The sequence below is a fragment of the Gasterosteus aculeatus genome, chromosome 3 (genome assembly GCF_964276395.1).
Source record: "Gasterosteus aculeatus chromosome 3, fGasAcu3.hap1.1, whole genome shotgun sequence".
In the NCBI taxonomy this organism is placed as follows: Eukaryota; Metazoa; Chordata; class Actinopteri; order Perciformes; family Gasterosteidae; genus Gasterosteus; species Gasterosteus aculeatus.
The window spans coordinates 15,994,164-16,019,340 of NC_135690.1; the positions used below are offsets into that span (position 1 = coordinate 15,994,164).

The 25,177-nt window shown below is 51.0% G+C and overlaps 1 protein-coding gene across 12 annotated transcripts in view; it reads left to right on the top strand.

Moving 5' to 3' along the window:
- Nucleotides 1–25,177, top strand: part of pard3ab (par-3 family cell polarity regulator alpha, b) — a 116,326-nt gene that overhangs the window by 25,738 nt on the left and 65,411 nt on the right. For 11 of the 12 annotated variants that reach the window (XM_078099687.1, XM_078099695.1, XM_078099688.1 and 8 more), the window contains exons 3-8: nt 8,680–8,863; nt 11,338–11,525; nt 11,639–11,782; nt 20,783–20,874; nt 22,378–22,461; nt 24,231–24,356. In XM_078099687.1, coding sequence (XP_077955813.1) covers nt 8,680–8,863; nt 11,338–11,525; nt 11,639–11,782; nt 20,783–20,874; nt 22,378–22,461; nt 24,231–24,356 — 818 coding nt within the window. The remainder of the gene's footprint in view (nt 1–8,679; nt 8,864–11,337; nt 11,526–11,638; nt 11,783–20,782; nt 20,875–22,377; nt 22,462–24,230; nt 24,357–25,177) is intronic. The other variant, XM_078099694.1, reaches the window with a different exon arrangement.

Genomic DNA, 25,177 nt, shown 5'->3' on the forward strand with positions numbered 1-25,177 from the left:
AAGAACCTGCTCGGGACTGAGAATAAAACACCGAATCATGTAGTAAACGCACACGCTGGGTTAATCTCCTCGGCCTAATGGCTGCCATGTGAAACACGCTGGTGTAATTAGATAAAAAAATTACCATTTCTAAAATCACAAGAGGCTGTGTTTTCTTTTCTTTTTTTTAAACCGAAGATTTCCAGATGTTTTAGCAAACATTTGACAATCTCCAGAATCTCCGGCCAGCGAACCAGGTCGTGTAATGCAGGAGGTCTTTTGTAATCTGTGCAATTACAAACCGGTTTGATTTCCTTGTAACTCGGCTCGCTAACGCAGCACATCTGCACACATGTGTCTGAGCTTGAGCAAGAACCTGAACTCCCTTCAACCCAACGCACACCCACACACACACACACACACACACACACACACACACACACACACACACTCAGTTGCCACAACAGAGAGGCTGATGAAGATGATGCAAGCAGAGGAAGAGAAGCCCTCTAACAAGCTCGGTTGTCATAACAGACAGAGGACGAGTCGCTCTGAGCGCCATGCAAACAACGCCGCGCTCTTCTGATGCTCCACATCGACGGGGGGGGGGCTGAACACAGAGTCGTGACCCCTCCTCGCTGCTCACAAACATGGTAATTTCTGCATCCGAGGAGAGTAATGTGAGCTTTAATCACTCTGCTTGTTCTGTATTTGCATAAAACATGAAAGATGAATTTGTCACATAGCTTCAGTCATCACAAGATCTTCTCCGATTCCGCATCTGCAGCGACCCTAAAGCCTTTATTTTGATGTGTGTGTGTGTGTGTGTGTGTGTGTGTGTGTGTGTGTTAGCAGCAGAAGTGTCTCCGGGGTTTGGTGTAAATGAGATTTGCTGGGGGGGGGGGGGGGGTGGAGGTGATTGGGTCTGAGGCCGGCCTGGAGAAGATGGCTCTGTATGAAATAAGCAATCTCTGACAGAATAGCAGGCGTGCACACTCACACTCTCTCACTCACACACACACACACACACACACACACACACACACTCCTGGATAAAGGAAACGCCGTGTGGCTTCACAGGGAACAGTATAAGAGTTCAATGACCCTCTTTTCATTTCTCTGATCACGTTTCATCTTCAGCTGTGATTCAACACGTCGACCAGACCGGATCTCAAGACACTGGACCCTTTTCCTCCAGGTCTCGTCCCACTGTTGCTTACTGCTGTTAGCGCTCTTTGCTAATGCATTCCGTTTACTCTTCCAGTGTTATTTTGGAGATTTATTTCCTCGGTAAACACGAGTTTATGGTCTCAATCTGTAGGTTGAGGTCTTCGACACGGCGTCTGTGCTCCTCGCCGACGTCTCGTCTTCGCTTCCCACCGTAGTTTAGAGAAGAAACGGCTCTCGGGGGGGTTTTCACCTACTTTTTCCAAAGAGGCCAAATCATCGAGCCGTCTATGCCGCCGCCCCCCGTCCCCCCCGCCGCCCCAGACGAGGAGTACCACTGACACGGATTGGTTGCCCTCTGTGTCAAAGCCCCCCGCTGAGAATTGTGGGTAAATTGGTGACCTTTGTCGACATGTCCCACGTCTCTTGCTCATATTTTCCCGAGGAGTTGACCCAAATCCCCCCCCCCCCCGGCCCCCCCACACTCCCACTTCCTTTTTTTCCCCTACACATTTTCAATTGCGTCCCTCCCCAATCATTGCCCTCATTCCGACCCCCTCCCCCCCTCTCCCCCCCATCCGTCATGCTAATTGAGTGATTCAGTCCGACCGGGGGTCAACTTTCTCAACCCCCCCCCCCAGAGACGATCTGTCAGAGAGCTTTTTTTTATTGCACATGAAAGTGATGCAACTATTTCATAACGATTGAAATGGGGGGGGTTAAGATTTTTTTTGTAGGAGTCTTAACTGTTGGTGGGAACTTTAGTTATTTCAGAGTTTAGATGCAGCAGCTTAGGCGAGGAGATTCAATGGGGATGTGCGGGGGGGGGGCGGTGGTGTCTGGGGCCTTGAAGCGAATGCCTGTGAGCGCCGTTGCGAGGCTGCAGTGTACATTTCATATGATGCATTTAGTCTTTCTGCAGAACCTCCGAGGATCATCTTCAGCACGGAGCGCTGCACAAGGAGGACACATCCATAATGCATTGCCCCCCCCCCCCCCCCCCCTCGCCCCCAGGTCTTAGAAGTTGGGGGAAAAGGCTGTAAATGAAGTCTCGGGGTGATTTCTCACAATGTGGCACGGTTCAGTCTGAGTGCCTCCCCGAGCAGGAAGCCACTTCCACACCGGCAGCGCGCGTCGTTCATCACGGCCGCCCGCGTCCACAACTAATCTCCGCACGCAACATTAGCAGGAAAGAGACGAACTCCCCCATCGTTCAAATGACACGAATATATAAAATGTGCATCTAAAATGGTACCAACGTGGGGAGGGGGGGGGCGGGCTGAGAGAACTCAAACGAAGCGGCGTGTTGCTCTGTCATACGTCACGTGATCCACGTGTTCTGAGGAGCAGTCGGTCTGATTGTGGTTGTTTAGCATGAAGACGGTAAAGACTGACATCATCTTTACGTCCATCTGCACAGTAACACCCAACCTGTGCTACTTCATCTGTCATTTGCCGCGTGATGAGATCACACGGGACAGGACATTGATTTTGCGGTATGAAAGCATCTTCAGAAGTCCCCCCCCCCCCGGCACGCCTTCAGACACGCGAGGTTCGATATGAGACGTCTTGCTCTTTTCGCCGAGTTCTCCGTTCACATCCAATCTTTGTCAGCCGAGATATTGACAAGCCGACTCCACCACCTCCACCCGGACGGGTGTCTGACCGGCCTAATCCCCCCCCCCCCCAGGTCGGCTCAGGAGGTCCCCTGGCTGCAAAAGGAGGGTGGTGGGGGGGGGATGATATCTGCCTGAGCTGTCCGTCTTATTGATTCGTGTCGTTCCGTCCCAGCGGCGACTTTGATGCGACCGTCTCATCTGGGCTCTGCTTATGGAGCCTTTAATTAGATTTCAGCGCGGGGCTCCTCTCCGGGGTGCCGAGGCGGGAACGGGGGGAGACGTTCGATGATGGGATTGGGGGGGGTGAGAGAGTAGGGAACTCTGGGTACTTTAAACTCCAGAGCTCACCTCTGCGTTGCTGTGTACGTAGTTTAGGACTTGCAGAGGGCTGTTTCTGTTCGAGAGACTCAGACGGGGGGAAACCTCGACGCCTGCTCCACCTCGGCTCGGATTAAAGCCCGAACTCGCCGCGTCGCAAATCCACCCACTCTTACCTCTGACTTAGCAAAACCACTTTTAATCGCAAGTGCAATATCTGTGGTAATGAGAAAGTCTCCCTCTCTGGAGCCACCGCGGCCGGGCAGATTATCTGTGCAAACTTCAGCTGCACAATTATCAGCAGAGGTCTTCAAGGCAGCCGGGGCGTTTTCAAGAGGAGCCTCCCAGAAGGTGGGAGTTGAAGAGGAAGGTTGTCTCTGGATTTCCTTCTACGGTCCCGATATTCCAGATTCCACTACATCAAATGTTACGACGCTCAAATGGCACAATGACGGATTTGCTGTGTAGTTTTAACCACCACGTTGGACGCACTTCCTCGTTCATTTATCACTGATGGTGTGTGTGTGTGTGTTTGGGCCTCAGACTGGTGTTAATTCCAGCAGAGTTCATCCTGCGCTATTCCGCTCGTAATGTTTCCTAATCCAAATAAGGACCCGGCATAATGAAACCATATGAGATGTAATTACCACCAAATGGAGTCAGCTTTTTTCGAGAGCATCAGCAGAACTATAATTTCTCATTAAGCGTCCGTCACTCCTGAGGTGCTCCCTTGGTCCTCTATTACAGCGAGGCTTATAAGATGACCCCCCCCCCCCCCCCCCCCCGCCGGCTGGAGAACGGCCTCCCATATGGGTCAATCGTTCAAGTGAAAATGTTATATGCGATGTTGAAAACTGTCATGGAAAAAAAAGGGTAGGTCCACAAATGTTTAGAAAAAAACATATTGGGTTGAAAATGTATCAAAAATATTATGGAAAAAAAGTTCGAAAACATTACGTCGAAAAAATGTTGTAGAAAAATGTCATGGAAAAACAGGAATCACATATTTGGTCAAAAAATGTTTTAAAAAAAAGTCCAAATATATTGTATCAAAAAATACCATAAATAAATAAGGAAAAAAATGGCATGGAAAAAATGTTCAAAATATTGGGTCAAAAGTTCAGTCAAAAAATATTATGGAAAAGAGTCAACTTTTTTTTTCTTTTTTTTTTCTCAAAAAAAGTGTGTCAGAGTTTAGATAAACATTGTGTTTGTCGACGGAGACGGAGCAGTCCAACCCGTGTAACATTAGTACAGCGGGTGATTTACAGTTTGATGAAGCACAGAACTTCTACATACATTTTAGTCCGATAAATCGTAACCCCAAATAACAAAAGAATCTATTGATAACGCCAGGGAGGCTGTGACTTTCAATGTGCAGCTAAAGGGGAAGACCTGGGACGATATTTGAGGAAAGTGATGTGTTTTATGAAGACTGAAGGCAATAAAACCAAAAACCTGCTCCATGCAGTCTGTTAAAGGGGGAAATATCCAACAACAGCATCACAAAGAGCATCATTCTTCATGTTTTAAATGCCGAGGTTTGTGTGTGCGTTTAACAATACAGCTTGAATTGTATTCAGTAATGACCTAAAATTTACGTAAAAATCAAATATACAACAAAAGCCAACGATAAAAACACGTCATATCTTCTTTGTCTTTGGAGCTCAGTTCACCGTTTGAAGGCAGACAGATTATTTCAGTTTCCTTCCTAAAGCTATTAAACCCCCATGTTCATACACACAGGTTGTCCTACTTAATTAAGCGCGCACACACACACACACACACACGGTCACTTTTACAGCGACGGTGTCGCCTGCTTAGTGTTGATTGGTTTCATGGAAACAGGTAATTGAAGCTAAATATAGCCTGTGTGATTAGCCCTGATAGCATGTGATGTATGGCGCTCATTAGTGGTGCAAGCTCCCCCCCCCCCCCCCCACACACACACACACAGACACACGTCTTTAGGTAGTCATTCATTTAAAGGAAAACTACCATCAAGAAGAAGGTATTCGATTTGTAAACACCCCCAGTTGGAATTGAACATTATTATTACCTGGTTGTACCATCAGGCCAGAGGACGATCTCCTCTTCTAGAGGGGTGTGTGTGCGTGTGTGTGCGCTCACATCTCACATCTCACAGCTGTCAGCAGCTTGAATTAAACGCACTACTTGGCACTGTGGGAACTCCCCAGCAGAATCCAGAATCCTGGGGGGGGGGGGGGGTCCTCGAATGACCTCAAACCCGTTCAGCTTAAAACGAAAACTCCTTTTGAGGTCATTTTCGGTCATTTGGCTGTGACTTTTGTACCGTCACTGCTTCGTGGCGCCGAGCCAAAGTTTATTAAAAGTTCCTCGAGCGACATCTTTCAGGGAGCGGGAGCCACAGCTCGGCACGCTGCTCATTTTGGAAAGTTAATCACCTTCTTTCCTTCTCGCTCCCCCGCTCCGACTGATTGGACCCCCCCTACGGGTCGGATATTAAACGAGTGAGAGGTGAGCGCACACCTGGCCCCTCGTCACCCCCCCTCGTGGCCTCACCGCTCCCGCTAATCTTGGCCACATCTGTCCCGAGTTCAACCCCCCCCCTTTCTGCTCAGATGAACTCCGTCTCCACAGAGATTCGATGGAAAAACGCCCGTTGGCTTACAGAAAAGAGTCAAATCCAACAATCTGCCTCCTGGAACGTTGTTTTATGCAACGTCCTACGGCCTCTCGGGTTCCCGTAGCGCAGCTAACGTGTGGATCACATTGGGGGGGTGGAGGACGTCAACGCCGTTGCGGGAAAAATCGACCAATATTTTGTCTGCAGTCCGCAGCCTCACTTTGGAGCCTGTTGCTTCAAAAAACAACAACAAATGAGTTAAAAATAAGTTCCCGCAGTGTGTAACCGAGGAAGAATGTCCCGCGCTGCAGTTTGTGCTGTTTGACCTGAGAGGACAGTTTAGGACAGGAAGCTGCAGAAGCGAGGCGCGTGGAATCCTCCCCCTTCCCCCCCCTCTCCCTGTGCGCCTCATGTTGTCAACGCGGGAGCATAAATCCGTGTGAAACGAACGGCGCGACGTTGCTTCACGCGACCTCGGGGGGGATTTACGTTGCGAAGGCGGCCGTAAATGTTGGGACACGAGCTCCGGGATTTGTGATGAAATCAACCCGGGCGATCGCTGGTGTGGTGCAAGCAGAGCCCCCCCCCACCCCCCACCCACCACCCCCCTCCTCCCCCGGAGGGATTAATTCCCCTCTGAGGGACCTTTGGTTGCCTCCCTCTGCCCCGGCTGCCAGCGTAATGTTCCAGCCAGAGTAATGACGATGATTTACGACTTCCAAGTGACGGCTGAAAAGTGGACCGACTCACACTTTCCAGTGTAATTTACTTTTCGATTATTGTTACTTTTGTGTGTGTGTGTGTGTGTGTGTGTGTGTGTGTGTGTGTGGGAGACAGAGAAAGTGAGCTAAATGTGATTTACACAGACGTACATCATGTCACACACACACACACACCCTTTGGACAGACACGTGTGTGTACCTGCTGCCTGCTTCAGTGGATCAATTAATACAATTACCCCCTCGCTAAGCCCCGCCTCCTCAACGCCCTGCATCCATGTGGTGCAGCGAGGACCGTTTCAAGAATAGACTCCACGCTGTCGTGTGACGAGATAAAGATGGAGGCCAAAGCTGTCAGTCTGAAGGTGAAGCTGCGCATCGCCAGGAGACCCCGACAGAACGAGACGGAAGGATCAGCACTGAAGCCCTTTGCTCGCCGCTACGATCCTTTAAAAAAACCAACGTGTGCGTTTATCGATCGCTGAACTTACTCCGTTCAAACCGCCTGAACCTCCAGGCCAATCAACACCCGTTTCTCTGTGTACATTGAACTCCCCTGTCCTCCTCTGGGGACACCAGCCCAGCTGATTGGACGCCGTGTTGCACGTGTTTTCCCATAGCAGGCGGGGTCAGGGGTCGCGCTTGTCAACAAACCTCAGCAATTAGCTGTGACTCGGGGGGGCCTTTTCGCAGCACGCACGCGACAATTCAGTCGATGCAACAGCCAACGCGAGTCCTGAGGGAGCGACGCCGGTCACAGCGCTGACCTCTGACCTTTTTTACAGTCCAGCGTTTTCCCCTCCAATCACGAGACAAAGGAAACGCGCTGAAGTTCAGTTTCTCATCAGCGGCGTTCCCGCCGCTTACCTCGCGATGACAAGCTCTGGGAAGAACAGACCGCGTGGGGTCGTCTTCTGTGGCGTCCTCGGGGGACGGGGGGGGGGCAAAGGGTCGTCTGCTGACTCAGCCGAAGCGGGTGGAGGACTCTCGGTTTCACACAGCCGGGGCCTTTTCTCCCACGAGCCTCTCTGAAACTCAAGCTCGCTCCTCTTACTTCCCCCCCGGTTCCAACTGTACCACCCCTCCCCCTCCCCCTTCCTGCCCTTCGACCTTTATTACCCCCCCATTACACTGTGTACACACACATTAGCCCCGGGCTGACACAAGCTCTAATTTGAAGTAAATGTCTGCACATTTATGTAGAGGGCCTAATGGGAAAATCGAGGTGTGTGTGTGTGTGCGTTTCCTTCCCACCGGGGAGCTTGTCCAGCTCGCTATAAACTCCACAGCTCTCAGGCTAAATGTGGCTGAAATGAAGGTTTAATGTGCTGGAAAACTGCTAGTTGGATTTGAGTGGTTCTTGTGTGTTTGTTTGTGTGCGTTCTCAATGGATTGTGTGGTGGCTAACGGTCATTGTGTGTGCTAATGCCGCTCTGTTTGTGTGTATATTGTCTTGTGTTTCCTTTAGGAGTGGACACAATATGTTAACAAAAGTGTGTGTGGAGGATGTTTGGGTTGGAAGATGGACAGAGACTTGACGCTTGTTTCTCTCTTGATATATTTTTCTAGTAAACGCTGTTCTCCAAAGATGGAAATCAAGCGGATAAAATCTGCAATTTTTTTGTTTTTGGTCCCGATCGTGTAAATAAACCCTTGCAGATGTTCATTTGTTCCCTGGGTGACGTGTTGTGGGTCAGCTGGTCGCTACCCACATCGCATCCCACGACATCACATCCTTTCAATCGGCAAATGCAGGATTCATTTGAAATCCTTCTCTCCTGCGTTCACTGAGGCCGGCAGTCGTCTCTCCTCCAGCTTCCTCCTCACATCCACTGTCCAACTAGTTCACATGGACCTGGGTCACATGCTGCTGAACCCTCTCAGGATTTCATGCATTTAGCATTACAATCTGATTCTCTTCCCTCCTCGTCACGTGTTGAAGGCTTTTCCTCACACAAACATACGGCTCTTTTTTCTGCCTTACATAAGTCTTTTCTGTATAATTTCCTCTCCTAACTCCAGATTATTCCAGTCGATGTTATCACTGTGCAAAGTGAAAAAAAGAACCGTTTCCACGACTGGAATCACATTTTCTTCATCCGTTAAGCCTGTTGTCTTCAGCGCGTTGTCGTTGGCAACCAACCGTTGGCCTTTGGGGCGACTTTTATATACATACAGTACCTTTGAAAATGTGTTTATATCGGCGTCCAGCTCCTACGATGTGTGTTTTTGCTCATGTCGTGACCTCCGCTCTGCCCCCCCACTCCAGCTGATGGCCGTGTACGACGAGCAGGAGCCCCACCATGGCGGCGACGGTACCAGCGCCAGCTCCACGGGGACCCAGAGCCCCGACCTGTTCGCCACGGACCACAGCGCCGGCAGCGGGGCGTCGGCCTTCCATCCCTACCAGGTCGCCAGTGAGATCGAGGTCACGCCCTCCGCCCTGCGGACCAGTAAGTCCCAGCCCCGGTGGGGGGGGGGGGGGGAGGGGGGGGTGGCGTCACGCCCAGGAGACGGATGATTGGTAAACGAGTCTGCCCCCCCCCCCCTCATACTTCTCTTAAATTACAAACCGTCCTCCTCATTAGCGTCAAATATCAGCAACTGCCGCCGTAAACCGACCCAACGAATTACCTCATTGCAGCGCGCCCGTCCCGCAGCCCGTCCATAAATTCTCTTAATTGGACAGAAAGGCCCCTTTTTTTCTTTTTTTTTCCCGGGCGCAGATTTCTGTTTGATCCGCGGCCAAAGTGGCTAATTGGTTCTGTTGGCCGCCTCCTAAATCAAACGTGACGCTGAGCTCGTCCAGCCCGGCAGCTCCGCCGGCCGCGGCGCTTCTCCTCCTGTAATTGCTGCGGGTTTTAGATGTGAGACCGACTCGTGTAGGTGATTTGTCAACTTGGATCAAGGCAAAAACAACAACAACAACAACAAAAAAAAACGTGCAAACATCTTTACATCTTTGGATGTAAACAGAGACCAAAGTAAAATCCTCCACGTCTGCTGTTACCTGCAAAGTAACAAATGAAAGCATCAATTCATCTTTCACTCACATACTTGTGTGTGTTCAGGGGGGAGGAGAGGGGGAGGAGAGGGGGGGTGTTTATGTGGTACAGCTGGTTAGAAGTTACCTCCATATTCTTATTCATTCTCATTTATTTTAATTTTTTCCCTTTGCTCCGGCTTCATTCTCACCTGCTGCTGCAGACGTACAATATTCCACAAGTCGAATGGAGAGAAGTGAACATCCGGCTGTTTATCACATGGTTCATTCTATTGTTTATGTATTGGTTACTTTTTACAGCAGAAATCTTCGGCGCATTTAGCATAATTCTCATTCATTCAGTCATTTTATTTGTTTCTCCTCTCCTGACACACGGAGACGTAAACACGCCGCCTCCCTCGCACAAAATAAAACATACATATTAAAAAAACAAAAAACTATTTAATATATTTTATCTGCACTAAAAATACCACGCTGGTGTGAGTAGAACTAATCCACTAATGACCTTTGAACGGGTATTGATTGACACAGCGCCAAAATCTCCTTCTGTCTCTCTCACACACACACACACACACACACACACTGAGCGAGGTCACTCAGCCCTAATTGGATTTCTGGGAGAGATGCGGGACGTGAATACGCATGCATAAGAAATGGCATAATCACACCTGCCAGTTCCGTCCAATTTTAGCGTCTCCGTAATAAGTTTTAACCCCGTTTAATTGACAACGCTGAATCTCATCAGCTGGATTTTTATTGGGTTTTCTTGAGAAATGTCTGACATGCAGCAGAAATAATTTGATTTCTATATATATTCTTTTCACAAACGTCTAATGAGAAAAGCTTTCACTCGTTTGTCTTGGACGACTCAAAAACTCAGACATTCGTTTTCATGTGAACACAATTGTTCACAAACAGCTTCGTGCTGTTGGAGGTTTATCTCTAAAATAAAGCTGCGGTTAGTTTGAATTTCATCACTAGAGTTTAAAAGTAACACGTTTCTAATGTGAAGAAAGCGCTAATTTAGAAACCGGTTCCCTGGAGTGAAATGTTCTTAAGTAGAAACCACTGAGGGGACGGAAGGGCAACAAGTCCTTCCTGCTCCCCGTCAGCACACTGGTCCATCTGAGGAGGCCTCCTGGGACTTGTAGTTCAAACTCCCACAGCTCGGAGCTGTTTAGGTCCCACGCTCCGAGTGACCCGGCACCACACACACACACACACACACACACACACACACACTACCAGATGCTCAACACACATGTAGCTGTTGGCTCAGATATTTCCAAACACAAACAAAGGTCCACTGGTTAAATTTCACCCGAAATACAAACACACACACACACACACACACACACTTTGACCTTCACCCTCATTAGTTCATCAGAAAACACAAACAGGGACAAACACATACTTAATCCTACCATGGACGCCACCCACCACCACCGAAAACATCCCGCGGCGTTCTGTCAGCAGAGCATCCGGGGGGGGGGGGGGGACATGGGAACGGACACTCTGCTTCGTCCTCCTCTGAAGACGCCGCAGCTTTTTAAAACTATTCCCCTTTTTCGCCGTCGGCCCGCCAATCAAGCGGCACTGTGTGATTGTGGAGCGTTAAAACGTGTCCTGATGCACCGGCTGCGGTTCTGTTCTGTTTGTTCATGCTCTCCGCTGCTTGTTGGGACTCCGCTTCCACTTCCTCCTTCACGCGGCGGCCCGATTCCACGTTTTCAGTGACGAATCCGATCCCCCTAAAAATGGGACGATTAGAGCAGAATCTGGAATGATTAATGGCCGCCATTTGCCCACAAATGTTCGAGCAATAAAAGGAGTCAATCATCCCCGAACCCGATATTAAACATTCGCTCTAATGTCAGAAAGCGGGTGTGATGATGTTCTTGTCCACCGTTATGTCTCCCTCAGATATGCCCCTCCACGTCCGGCGCAGCAGCGACCCCGCCCTGCTCACCGTCAACGGCCCCTTCAACGGCGGCGACCCGCGGGTCCAAAGCGAGGAGCCGCCCTCCAGGAAGAACCCGACCCGCTGGTCCACCACGGCCGGCTTCCTGAAAGCCCGCCAGGCCTCGGGCACCAGCAGCCTGGAGCGGAAGGTGGGGGCGGGGGGGGGTTGGACTTTGATGGATGTTCACGTGTTCGACCGCGCCTGTGCACCGACGGCGATCACGCATCACATTTCTCGTCTTTATTTTCGTGTCCCCCGCAGGCCAAAGGCATGGACACGTACCGCAGCCTGCCGCGGGACGCGGGGACGCGCGCCAATCAGAGCGAGTTCCACAGAGAGACGGCGCGCTCGTCGCTCAGCGCCAATCACCCCATGGTGGACCGCTGGCTGGAGAGACAGGAGCAGGTAGGATCGGAGGGGGGGGGGGGGGACACGCAGATGGTGCACGGACGGCTTCACACTGGGTGGAGAGGACGCGATTGTGTCCTCCACCCAGATCATAGATGGAGCCCAAAGGTGGTGAAGCCGGGAGAAGAGAGATGAGGAAAGAGAAAATAAGTAAAGATTCACAAAAGTCTGTTCCATCTGGAACATGACGTGAGCCCCGGTGCTCACATATTTACAGCGAGTCCCCCCCCCCCAGTCCCCCACCCCCCCCCACGGGGGCAAAGGTCAAACAGTGCGGCGTTTCCACCGTAAATCCACCACGACGCGTTAAGTGAAGGAAAGGAGCCTGAAGCTGATACGGTGAAATAGCACATGCTACATGTGGTCCTGCTTAACTGGATACGTGGGGGGCTCACTCCATAAAATATGATGGGAAGGTTACATTACACCCCCCCCCCCCCCAACACCATTCCTTCACATGCATAGTTCTAGTGGTTAGATGAGCTTATCTGTTGACAGGCTGCTGGGTTTCTTTGGCTCACATGTGTGCTGATGTCAGACCTCGTTGGTATTAACGACGCTGAGGAACCCGATCGCAGGGGAACCCGATCGCAGGGGAACCCGATCCCGGTTCCGCCCCTCGCGTTGTCCCCTTCTCAAGGACAGCGACTCGGTGATGGCGAGCCGCTGCTGTTGTGGGGGACGCTCGCGTGCGCAGACAGTCACCGCTTGGTGCCTCGCCGATTTCAGGCCCCTGACTTTGGCTGACTTTTGTTTCCCGGGACGGATGTTGATGAAGCGGCGATGAAGAAAAGCATTGCGTCCAGACGCAATAAGCAAATAACAGACGAGATACGCCGGGATTTAGAAGAAAGGCTGTTGGTGTCCTCAGTCGGCGGTGGAATGTTGTTTATGTTTAAATCGCCGTGTTATTCTGTTGATGCGATGGCCAAATGACCCCCCCCCCCCCCCCCCCAGCACTATGTTTCATTTTGTTGGACTACAGTTGAGTACAGAACCGGCCCGAGGAGACCATCTGTTCATGTTTGTATAGAAATACCAATGTGTCCAAAGCGGGTCAGTTAAGGTTCTCGCAGTCTGCAGACTGACCAGCAACGTTTGAATGGTTAAAATCATCTGCAATAAACGGCTTCCAGGGGGTCACGAGTGCCAATCAAGGGGTCGTATTTCGCGCCCAAAAATCCCTCACACCTCTCATAGCCGTTGCTATGGGAACCGGCGCACTGCAAGGGTCCAAATCCTCTCGCCGCGTTCGTCTGGCCGGCGCCGGGTTTCTGGGCCGACGTTTGGGACTAAAAGCTGCACAGGTGCTGGACCGAAGGCAGCCAGAAGCATTCTGGGAGCCTGAAAGTACAACGAGGAGGAATCGCTTAATGGGGTTTGAACATTTGTGGCGTTTCATGCATCTTTAATGAACCCCGCCGCCTCTGCACTTCATCACGGCACCAAAAAGGGTCCAGCCTGGGGGGGCCCGTTGGTATATTAACGCTTTGTTAAAGAGTAAAGTGGAGCGGAGTGGGGACGAGAAACCGCCGCAGCCAGAGCAGAACACGCAGCCATTTAATTATAACGGAGCAGATTGCAATGATGGATTAACCATTTCCTCAGCTAAGGTACCGTCTTATTGCTGCCAACGAATAGCACAGACCGGGGGGGCGAAACGAAGGGAAGAAATCCAGCGGAGCGGGAGGAGAATTCGGCTTCTCCCGTAACCAAGGCGACAGAACGGCGCCATTGCTTCGGCCGCAAAGTGTCCCCCTGGGGGGGGGGGGGGGGGGGGGGACATGTGACGGCCATTCAGTTTTCGGGCTGCGTAAAACCCCCCCTGCCCTCCCTACAGCAACCGGGTTGCCATGGCAACAGCCAGCTTCCAGTCCAGTGTGTATTAATGAGAGCCGAGGTGTGTGTGTGGAGGTGTGTGTGTGTGTGTGTGTCAGGAATCCCGGCTGCTGTAGACGGGCTGTAAATCAACCAATTAAGACAAAGCCACAAGCCGCTGGGCCTCCTGCGGTGTGAGCGTGGACAGCTGGACGTCATGTAAACACAGACACACACATCACGTGTCATGCAGCTGACGCTTTTAGCGACTTACAGTAAGTGCATTCAACCATAGGGATACAAACTCCGAAGAACAAGAAACAAGAAAGTGCAATTTCCTCAGTCCTCTTGTGTCGCGGTGAGCGCGTTGTTGGACTTTCTGCGCGGGGGCATTTTGAGTGTGACACCTTCGTAATGGGGAGGTAAGGAGTTATGAAGTGAGGGTCAAGTGAGGGTCACAGGGACAAGTGCCGCCGGGAGGCCTGTGTGTCGTGTTCGAGGTCGTTCCAATCACCCGACAGTGTGTCGGACGGACGTGACCTTTAAGCGTGATGGACTTTAATGATCACTTCAACAGGAGTCACGTTTTTGTCCTTTTACCACCATTTACGCTTCTCAGGTTCTCAACTAATCGAGCAAATAATGATGATACCTTACTGCAGGTTTCGCTCTGTATTCTTTTTTGTACACGTAGTGGCCTGTGTGTGTACGTGTGTGTGTGTGTGTGTGTGTGTGTGTGTGTCCTTGGTCATTAGCCTGCTGAGCGAGGGTAGAGTTATCTTTCATGGTGGGATGGAGGCTTCACACAACTCACTGGGGATGTTGTTACACCCACAAGCTGAAGGCAGGTCAGCAATCTCACACACACACACACACACACACACACGGTAGGAATGTCTGTGCTGACGTATGCATGTGTGCAGTTTGCACTGCCAGCGTACTTGCACACACAAGCTCATACTTTTCACTCTCACTTTAATGCAACAAACTTTTCTTAACACATAGACGCAGGTGCACACACTCAAGAACACACCATGGGATTCCTTCCACACCCACACACACCCACACACACACGTATTATGCATTCATTGCATTTAAAAGCATCCTTAAAGGAAACAAGCGCGTGTGCACACACACACACACCCACGATAAAAGCGCAATTACACCGTAAGCATATGCACCAAAACAAATCTTCATGGCCATGCGAGCGCGCACACACACACATACACACACACACACACCACACAAACTTGTTTCTCCGGTACTTCCTAACTGTGTGTGTAGCGGAGAGGTGAGTCCCTCAGGTGCACTGTGCAGCTTTAGCGGGATAAATCATGCAAACTGAAGCCGTGCACTCATAAATCATCTCAAACTTGGCGAGGAGTGTGTGTGTGTGGTTGTGCGTGACTCTGTGTTCACACACGATGTGCACAGAAAACCTGCGCCTTTTAAGTTGCCGACGTGTGTATCTGTGGAAAGAAATGAGTGTGTGAATTATTACTTTTATTTTTGTATGTGCGGGTCGGCGCACAACACATCGATATCATTTCTATACGCGAGGATACAAGAGACCCCTGTGTGTGTGTGTGTGTGTGTGTGTGTGTGTGTGTGTGTGTGTGTGTGTTTGATAATACGACAATGAAAGTGCACCTGCGGATCAGTGTAGATCCTGAATAAACGACCAGTAGGTGCTGCTGTGGTGCCAGGATCGAAGGTGGTGTGTGTGTGTGTGTGTCCTTCTGTTTCTCTGCTCCGCTGGTGGAGTGTGACTGGGTGAGATGAATCCGGTGTGCGTTGGTGTGTGGAGATGCGCGAGCGGCTCGGTGTTAATCTGCCTGGTGTGAGCCTTTGGTCCGACTCCTTCTCTCTTTCTCCCTCTTGTGATTTTCTTTGTGTGAGTCTCATTATTCTCGTCTTCCCCGGCTTCGTTACCCGGTTCTTCTCCGTATTGCCCACACATTCATCCATCACCCCTCGCGCTTTACAGCCCCTTCAGCTTCCACCGCGCTCCTCTTTTTCTCAACTTTCTGTTATGTAAATCTCAGCATGCATAGTAATAATAATTTCATACCTCACAGAAAAGGTTCAAACCACATTTTCAAAGTATGAAATTAGGAAAGCTGTTTGGCAAATGCAACTTTTACATTTATGCAAAGGAATGAAATGCGCGGACAGTCAGCAGAGGACGGCGGCCGTCCCTCGGGGGTGTCCCCTGGCGGATAACACCGTTAGCTTCGTTAGCTTCTCGGTCCCGATCCCTTATCGATTACCTATAGCTTTCTCTCATCGATGAGAGGTTTGAATGTCAAATAAATCAAGCTACGCCTAAAAACATCCACCCAAAAACCCCAAAGAGGAGAAGCTTCGTTAGATGGAAGAAGTTTGGAGATCTGATCCACACTTCCGATAAGCCTCATAAAATGTTTTCCATCAGGCCGTCCCTCGCATCCTCCGCCTCCTCTCTATCGACCCCCCCCCACCCCCCACCCCTCCGGCGTGCTCCCTCTCTCCTTTGATCTTCTGGTTTTAATGTGACACGGAGCACAGATCCCCCGATGCTGGGAGGCACAGGAGAGCAGCAAGATGAAAGGGGGTTTGCATTTTGGCCCCCGAGGGGACGTCCACCTCAGGGGGGGGCCACCTGCCTCCGAGCTTTGCATACAGACACACACACACACACACACACACACACACACACACACACACAGATCAGATTGTTCATCACCTGCCACCAAGTGCTAATTACACCTAAAAACAGCCCTGATCAGGTTGAACAGACGGTGTATCTTCCCTCAATATCGAGCAGCAGCGGACCTCCAATCGAAGACGACAATCTCAACCACGCAAATTTTCCTTCGCTTTGTGGGTCCAACGTTATCGCCGGGAAGAGCTGGAGAAGCAGGCCGGCGGAAGGAGACGAGAGCGAGGAGTTTATCAGAGGTCCGTGAAACGACCGGAGAGGAGATGAGAGCGGCTTTTTATCAGGGGGGGAACCGGAGGGGATCAGATAATGAAATGCCGCCAAAAAGACAAGACAACATTTACCAAAAGACCCGGAAATCCTCCCTGTTGTTTAAAACATCTGCCACCGACTCAAAGGGAATTCTGCTCATCTCCTCGTCTCAGCGTCACCGGCCACAAGTTTCAACTTCAGATCAGGAGGATTTTCTTCTTTCATTTTGAATGAATGCCTGAAATGTTGTGAAGAAGTTGTGCTGAAGGTGCTGCTCAGCATTGCTGCAGGAGTCTAGAAGGGGGGGGGGTGGGGAGTGCAGAGGAAGTGTGAGTTTCTGTACACACACACACACACACGTCTCCTCAGCAACAAACCCTACGGTTACAGTTGGCCTTCACTCCGACAGGTGTGTGTGTGTGTGTGTGTGTGTGTCACCATTATCCACAGCTCCCTCAGAGGGGAAGTTTGGTCTTTTTATTTTGCCCCATGTAGGGGTCCGATCTCAGGTAAGCGGCGCGTCGGGTAACGAGCTGCGTGATTCCGTGGTGCATGTAGCATGTACCACGGACAAACGGATCAAACGCCATGCCGGCTTCTTACCTGCATTTCATTAACACAGCCTCTGCGTGCCGTTGATCCATTCTGCTTGTCACATGGTTCCGCCCCCATATTGGCTTACAGATGCACAAACACTCTCCCCATCCACCTGTGTCATGTTGGACATTGTGTGTGTGTGTGTGTGTGTGTGTGTCTCCTAAAGACGTGTCAGCTGGTACGGAGGATGTGAATCACACGTGTTTACCCAAATTTGTGCTCTGACAGTCAGTCAGAACCCCCCCCCCCCCGTTTGGTGTGTGTGATCCTTTGAGCCGGCTTTGTTGTAGCTTTGTGTTCCTCTGTGCAGATAGCTGCCCCCCCCCCCCCGCCCTCTCGCTCTCTCGTCTGTCATTCCTCCCGTCACTCGCTTCATCTCCCTTGGTTCTCTGGAGAACATCCCCCCCCCCCCCCCCCCGACTAATCTCGGTGTGCTTTTATTCTCTATTTTTTTTAGCGCGAGACATCTCTATTAAATACCCCCTCCTCCTCGGTGCCGAATCAAACCGGAGCCCCCCTCCCGAAAAACAAGAGGCGCTCACACCTCCTGCAGTTCCATTTCCAGTGACACTGACTGAGCTCCCCTGGGGGGGTGAAGGGGGGGGAAGGGGCGCATCGGCTCCTTAAAGTGCGAGTGTTGAAATTGCCTCCGTTACTGATGAGCCGCCGTTGTATATTATTTCTGTGAAAATTGCACCGTACCCCCCCCCTCCCCCCCCCGCCGCCGCTCTGATGGAATTGCATTGCAGAAGCTGCTGTGCAGTTAAGTGGCAGCAGACGGGTAATTTAGGAAGCGCTGGAGGTCTCTGCGTGCACACGGGGTGGAATACGAGCGGAACTTCATGTTTCGTCCAACTTTCTCTTCTGTTTTCTGAACAGGTCGGAGGTTCAGCGTTCAAAAGCATTTCAAAATGTGTGTGTCTGTGTGTGTGTGTGTGTGTGCGTGTGTGTGTGTTTTACTTGATGATTCCAGTCGAACTCTGATTGGACATAATTGGCAGCGAGGACTTGCACGTTTCTCACAGTTGCATCAGAAGAAGCTCTGGCATCAGATGTGGCCGCGAGGTGCATCGGATCACATTCACCTTCAGAAATGTCAACGTGGTTTTGGAGAAACAAACGTGCCTGTACTCCGGTCCAGCTTTTGTTTTAAGATTTCCTTCCTCGACGTTTTGTCGGCGAGAAGAAAAGCCCGAAGTGCGAGAGAAGCTCGTCCGCATCAATCTGCGCGTGACAGCGTGGTCAAAGCGGCAGGAAAGGGGAGCAGGCAGCACTTCATTAAAGTGCAGCATTACTCTTCTCACACACACACACACACACACACACAGACACACACTCGCTGTAGTGCAGAGCACTTCATTTAGTCTGAGGGATAGAGAGGACCGGCCCCGATGGATCCTCCTATTAATCTTTAATGAGCCCCCGGGCCTGGAAGCTGCCCGCTCGCCTCGCCGCCGCCGCCGCCGCCACGTCCAGGAAACAAACAAGAAACCCCACACAGACCCGTCGGCCCGCGGCGTCCTCCCGCCCGCCCGCCTGTCTGCCCTGCCAGCCATTAACCCCGCCGTCCCGCCCTCAATTATTAATGCCGCCATCTATCTCCCCCAGCCGCGGCCCGCTGGTGGGGTTGAGTGTCTGCGTCCGGACGGGGGGGGGGAGGGGCTGATTGGTCCGTCCTTCAGTCGGGCGCTAGCGGTTGCTCATGCTGGGAAGGAGCAGGTGTGCCTCCTCCTTAGTAACCACATGATCCACATGCACACTTCAGGGCGGGGCCAATGTGATTGACAGGTCTGTAACGGACGGCTACCTGGAAACCGCCGAACTCAAAGCTGCTTGTTTGGGAGGAACTCGGTGTTCCACGCAGCAGCAGTCTGGTTCTGTCCCTCCGCGTTTTGGGCGGCTCCCCACGGGGCTTCTGGGAAATGGAGAAAAACGCAAACCGCTGCATTAGTGGAATCATGTCGGCCCGCAGTTGATTGGATTTGTCGACCCGCGGCAGCAACAACGAATGAATACGCAACGCTGTGGAGACATTGTTTACCGCACTCTTTGTCCTCTTTGTTATTGTGTCTCTCTCTCATTTTTCACTTCCGTCTCCATCACTTCTTCCGGCTTTATTATCTTTGCTGCGCACACACACACACACACACACACACACACACACACACACACACACACACACACACACACACACACACACACACACACACACACACACACACACACACACACACACACACACATCCCGCCTCTGGCTGCTGAATAGGGTTGTGAGCGGCGTGCAGCCGGATCCCTGTGAGATGTTGCGTATGGAAGTAAAGGCCTGCGTGTGCGCTGATGAATGCCGATCTCATTTGCTCTCCCTCAGATAGCGAGGCGTCTCCCTCTCTGATGTCCCCCCCCCCCCACCTGTCTCCTGATAAATATTGAATACTGTTGGATGTGTTTCCGAGGCTCTTTGAGTTATTCTCTCCGTCTGATGGAGCTTTTCTTTAAAGCCGTGCATTCAACAGAACAAAGTCCACGCGGCGCTGGTGAAATGAATCATTTTTGGTGATGTCCTCTTCCTAAACGCTTTATGCTCTCATATTTTCAGTCCTTTATGGTGCTGTTAAAACCTCTGAATGCTGATCTGAGAAGCGTCTTTCTGTCCGTCGGTCTCCTTTATGTCCGTTGTCAGGACACCAAGCGGCATATGATGATAATGCGGTAATAATCTGCCGTTGTGCCGCATGCGTCACAGAGAGCCTCCCTCATCAGCACCGCCCGACCCACGTGTGACTCAACAAGTCATTCAGATTTGGCAGAATGCTTCACCCAGGCTGGAACGTTGCTCTGCATCCTTTAACGCGTCCCTCCGGGTCAGGATGACCGGTGTTCCGTGCCGCTGCCTTCACCGGAGGAACACGCGTCGCTTTTAATAATAAATGAATGTTTTTTTAGCTCTTTAAAAAAAAAAAACACACTGGCTTGTTAATCTGCGATATATTTTGAAAAGACAACAGCTTAAAACATAGAATAAAAGCACATATCTCTCTTTGATGGCTCAAGTAAGCTCTCCTCCCATAGATGAGCTCAGACCTTATTGGCTGCTCTAAAACACACTGCAGGCTAAATAAACTACAGATCACACACACACACACCTGGCCGCCGCTGCCCGTCTCTCACGCAGGTACACACTCGTACGCTGCCCCGCAGCTCAACGTCCTCCAGGCACCCAAAGTGTCATGGCAACCGCCGCCGCCGCCACGGTAACGGCCGGCTCATTTTCATACTGATGAGGCGGCCCGGCTGCTGCTGCTCGCCCGTCTCTCGGTGTCGCACTGCAATTTTAATGACCTTCTCATCTGTGTGTGTGTGTGTGTGTGTGTGTGTGTGTGTGTGTGTCTCATGAGTCTCACAGTCGATACGCAAGGAGAACGATATCATTGCGAGCACCTTTCTGAGGGGGCATGTATTTTACACCTGTGGCAGACTTCTCATCTGCTCGTCAGGTTGGCGGCTCCGCCTACCTGTTTGCTCCTGAAAGACGCTGGGTGAGGGGTGAGGGGTGAGGGGGGAGGAGGGGTAAAGGTTAACTCGTCACCCACGAAGCCGCCTCACTCTACTTGTCTTGTGCTTTGTTCCAGGAGGACGAGGCCACGGACGAAGGGAGCGGCAGGATCGAGCCGGTTGGTCGAGCCGACTCGTGCGTGGACCACACCCCCGCGAGGTCACTAGAGTAAGTCCACCTCCGTCGGGCATCGGCGCCGCCCCACTCTCTGCCGATACCCAATGACGTGCTAGAAACGCTCGCTCTAAAAAGAAGAAAGTGCAAAGGTTATTGTGATCTGCACACCTGCATCCCTCTGCTTGTTATTGCACCGGCTGTGTCCCTCTTTTGTGTCTGTCCAACGTCCCTGTAATTCTAACGTTGGACTCAGAGGCTCAGATCTCTGCAATTAACCTGAAGAGCTCAGTTACAATCAGTAGGAGACGATAACAGAACTATAACGAACGAAGAAGCCCGTCTTCTCGCCTTCCTCTCTCCCCCTAACGAGCGCTTTAGTCCGTCGGGTCTGCAGACCAGGTTTGTTTGTGGAAAACCTCCTTTCGAGCGCGCTTCCTCATTTGCATAATTCTCCTCAGTGGGGGCGAAATGCTCCTCGTCTCGCCATCAGAGCCCTCCCACGCACGAACCCGCTCAGCTCCCCGCTGCTAACTGCTGTGTGTTGTTCTGTTGCATGCTTCCAGTTTGATATACAGGTACGGTATTGTTATTATTCCTGTGATTTACCCTCTACGCCTCTTACTTGTCAACAAGTTTTCCCCCCCGAGCTAATCGCAGTCATTTCATCAAAGCTGTGGGCCGATTACGTTTGGCATCTTGTAAAATGTGTTTGGATGCTTCTGCAGCGGATGAAGACGCCGCCTCGGAAAACCAGCTCAAAGATGACGCTGCGTTTGCTTCTTTTTCAAAGGGTCAAAGGATTTAGTCAACAACTATAACTCACACTAAAAGCCATGCTGTGTTTTTTTTTGTTTTTGTTTAACCTTTTAACTTCATTTAACCAAGTAAAATCCATTGAGAACCAATTCTCATTTACAGGTGATTTTCCCACATCTCACTTTTTCCACAGATTAAAGTACTAAAATCTCTTTGCCCGATTTGCAATAATGAAAATGATCATGATGATCATCAAAATGTGCTCAACGTTGTTAAAATGTTTCACTGTCAGCTCTGACAGCTGCTCCATATTGTGACCCGTGTGTCGTGAATATGGAACTCTGCACATTTACTGTAGTTATTGAGCCTTTTTCCAGCCCGGCGCAGTTAGCGTCAGCGCGCTAACAAAGTTAAGTTGTGACCAGTTTCCTGGAAGGAGAACAAACCGATGCCATCCATCCATCCATCCATCCATCCGTCCATCCAGCACGTCGGATGGATGGCATCAGACGTGTGACATGCGTGTCACATTGTAGCTTTTCTTCCTCTCAATGGACGTGTGCGTGTGTGTGTGTGTGTGTGTGTGCGTGTGTGTGTGTGTTTGTTTCCTCACGTTTGATTTATTTGCTGTTTTATCGTCTTTTTCCCCGACACCTTCTTGTTTGGTTGTTTTGATTTGACTTTTGTTGACTTCATTGTTCTCGTCTCATTTTCCTGTTTTTGTTTTCTCCCCCACATGGTGTGTCTCCCCCCCCCTTCTTCTCCCCCCGGTCTGTGCGTCTTCCATCCGTCTCCCAGAGACATAGTCAAACTGGTGGAGGTGTCAAACGACGGCGGGCCGCTGGGGATCCACGTGGTGCCGTTCAGTGGGCGGGACCGCAGGTAAATGCTACCGGATCAGAGGGGGGGAAAGTGTCCTGGGACACAACCAGGGGGAGTCGATGGGGGACACAAGAAGAGCACAAAGCATGATTATGTGTGTTTATGTGTTTGACTGTACGCACAAAGTGTACCACAGTTTTCAGTCAATCTGCAGCTTTAACCAGTCAGAGCTTTTCACTTTTTTCATCAGGAGAATTTTCCATTTTCTCCCTTTGTAGCTCGAGACTTGAGCCCCACACTTGTTGAACAAAATACAAAAAAACAGACGCAATCTTCGAATTGATTTTTTTGCTTTTTGAGGTCGGCAGGCGGGATGTGCGCCGCATCGCCTGAGGCACACAAACACGCACACGCACACCGGACATTCCTCTTTGATGCCCACGTGCAACCACTTCATCGCTCATACACACCCAATGGTGCACACGTTCGTGTTCGTCAGCACCATGAAGCCATTTCGCCCGTTTCACACTCATCAATCATTAATGTTTAGAGTTTGAAGGTGACCGTCATCGTTCTCTCTGCAGCTGCTGTCACATCGGCTTTACGCGATACAAAGGACATGTTGAACAGTGCGCGCGCACACACACACACACACACGCACATACCTGCAATGCATTCTGGAGCACGCTGGGGGAAAAAGGCTGTGAGGGAATTAGGGGATTTTCACATCTGGTTTGGATTCAGCCAGTGAATCGCTTGTAATGATACAATAATGAAGTTAAACCCCTCTGTACAGTCGAGCGTGTAACCTCCTGCACACCGGCCCTCTGCGTCGCTGAAAGAATATTGAAAGTTTGTGCACAAGTGCAGACCAGTCGCAGCTAAATGCTGATATTTTTATAGTGTTCTCTGCTGCCGGCACCGATTTGACTTTCTTTCCTCAGAGACTCGATAAGCGACTTCAAACTCGCCGCTGTGCATCGCTTTCCCCCGACCGGCCGGCCCAATCAACCTAAAAGCACATTTCTAATGCACTTTTCTCTTATTGGGGATCTGTCAGTCGGCATTATCCCGAGATTAAGAAGCCCCGGCCTTCATCAGAGAAGTAGCCGCGCCGCAGCAAATCTCATTGTGTTCTCACTCAAATTCAATCAGGGGAATTGTCTCTGAACTTTTCTCAACCGCTGAACTTTTCCGCCCCCCCCTTCCCCCCCGTCTGTAATCACATCTCCATTCATGTTGAATTATGGGCCTGAAGCGAGCGTTAAACCCTAAAATCAACCCCAAAATACTGCAGCCTCGTTTTAACCCGAGAGGACTCGATTAGGTCCGCGCCCCCGTTTCCTCCTCTGACTCACATGCGTCTCAGGCGACGTCCGTTACCACGGCGACGGCAGACCGGCCCTCGCCCTGAGCCCTTTCTTTAATTCTCAATTTTTCTGCTTTGAAAGGGGCAGCAGTACTCCTCGTGTGGGGGGGGTAGAAAATGAACACCTGCAGAATTGCAGTGGTGTTTTTCCCCTTGATTGCCTTGGAACAGAACAGCCTTCGCGCTCTGCTTCCTGCCGCGCGCCTCATTGGCACGCTGATGATGCAGATGACAGATCCGCACTGCACGCTCCTTTTGTTGCATCTTTTCCCCACGTGAAAAGCTTCCCGTTGACACGCCGAACGAAACCGCAGAGAGCGCAAAGCAGCAACAACGAAGGGAAGCGTAAAGGCCGAGTGACCTTTTTAGAGTCCGCAGACACGGCTCGGGTTCTGTGATGGGGAGTCGAGCCCGGCACGCGGCGCTGCTCCTCGCTGACCTGAACCTTTGCACCTTTCAGGACTCTTGGCTTGCTGGTCAAGCGTCTGGAGAAGGGAGGCAAGGCCGAGCAGCAGGGCCTCTTCCAGGAGAACGACTGCATCGTCTGTATCAATAACGGGGACCTGCGAAACATCCGCTTCGAACAGTAAGACGGCAGCCCCCCCCCCCCCCGCCTTCCCCGCCTTGAGCTATGGCGCCCCCCCACCCCCCTGTGCTTCCTGTGTGACCGTAGTAGCTCGCCTCTCGTCTAACACCTCCTCAACCCTTATCTCTTCTTCTTATGTGGCTGCTATCCTGCCTCCTCCTCTGCACTCCTGCACCGGCCGCTCAGCCTGTGCTAAGCTAACCTTTAACCTTTCCCCATTTACCTCCTATAGCCCCCCCCCCCCGTGTTTCAGTGACAGCTCGGCTCCTTTTTGCCACTCCCCTCTCGCCGTTCCACCAGAAGGAGCCTTCCAGCTCTGTTCAAACTCTTTCATCGTGCCTTCCTAACCAAACCCCCCTGCTGACCCCTCCCACCCCCCCACCCCATTCCTCTTTGCAGCGTGCATACCTTCACGCTGTGTCCATACCGTGACCTGCGCAGAAAGCTGTTGATGCTGATTGGTGTTTTGATTGTGTTCATTCCCTTAAGTTCACAATCTGTCATTCGAGTTCATATGTGATCTGCATTCAGTGTGTGTGTGTGTGTGTGTGTGTGTGTGTGTGTGTGTGTGTGTGTGAGAGAGAGTGTGATGCTTCTTTCCCAACGGGACTTTATATGCAGTAGATTAAAGGCTCTGTTCCCACAGAGTATTTAAAAAGAACAGTTTTTTTCCTACTCTCCTCTCATCCAACTGGGGTTTTACTATTCGAAGCTTTGAGGTGTCTAATCTGTCATTTTCATCTCTACCACGATACGGGGGACGTCCCCTCCAGTTGCAGCTTGTGTTTAGGATGGTACCATCGTCGTGCCGTGAGCAACAA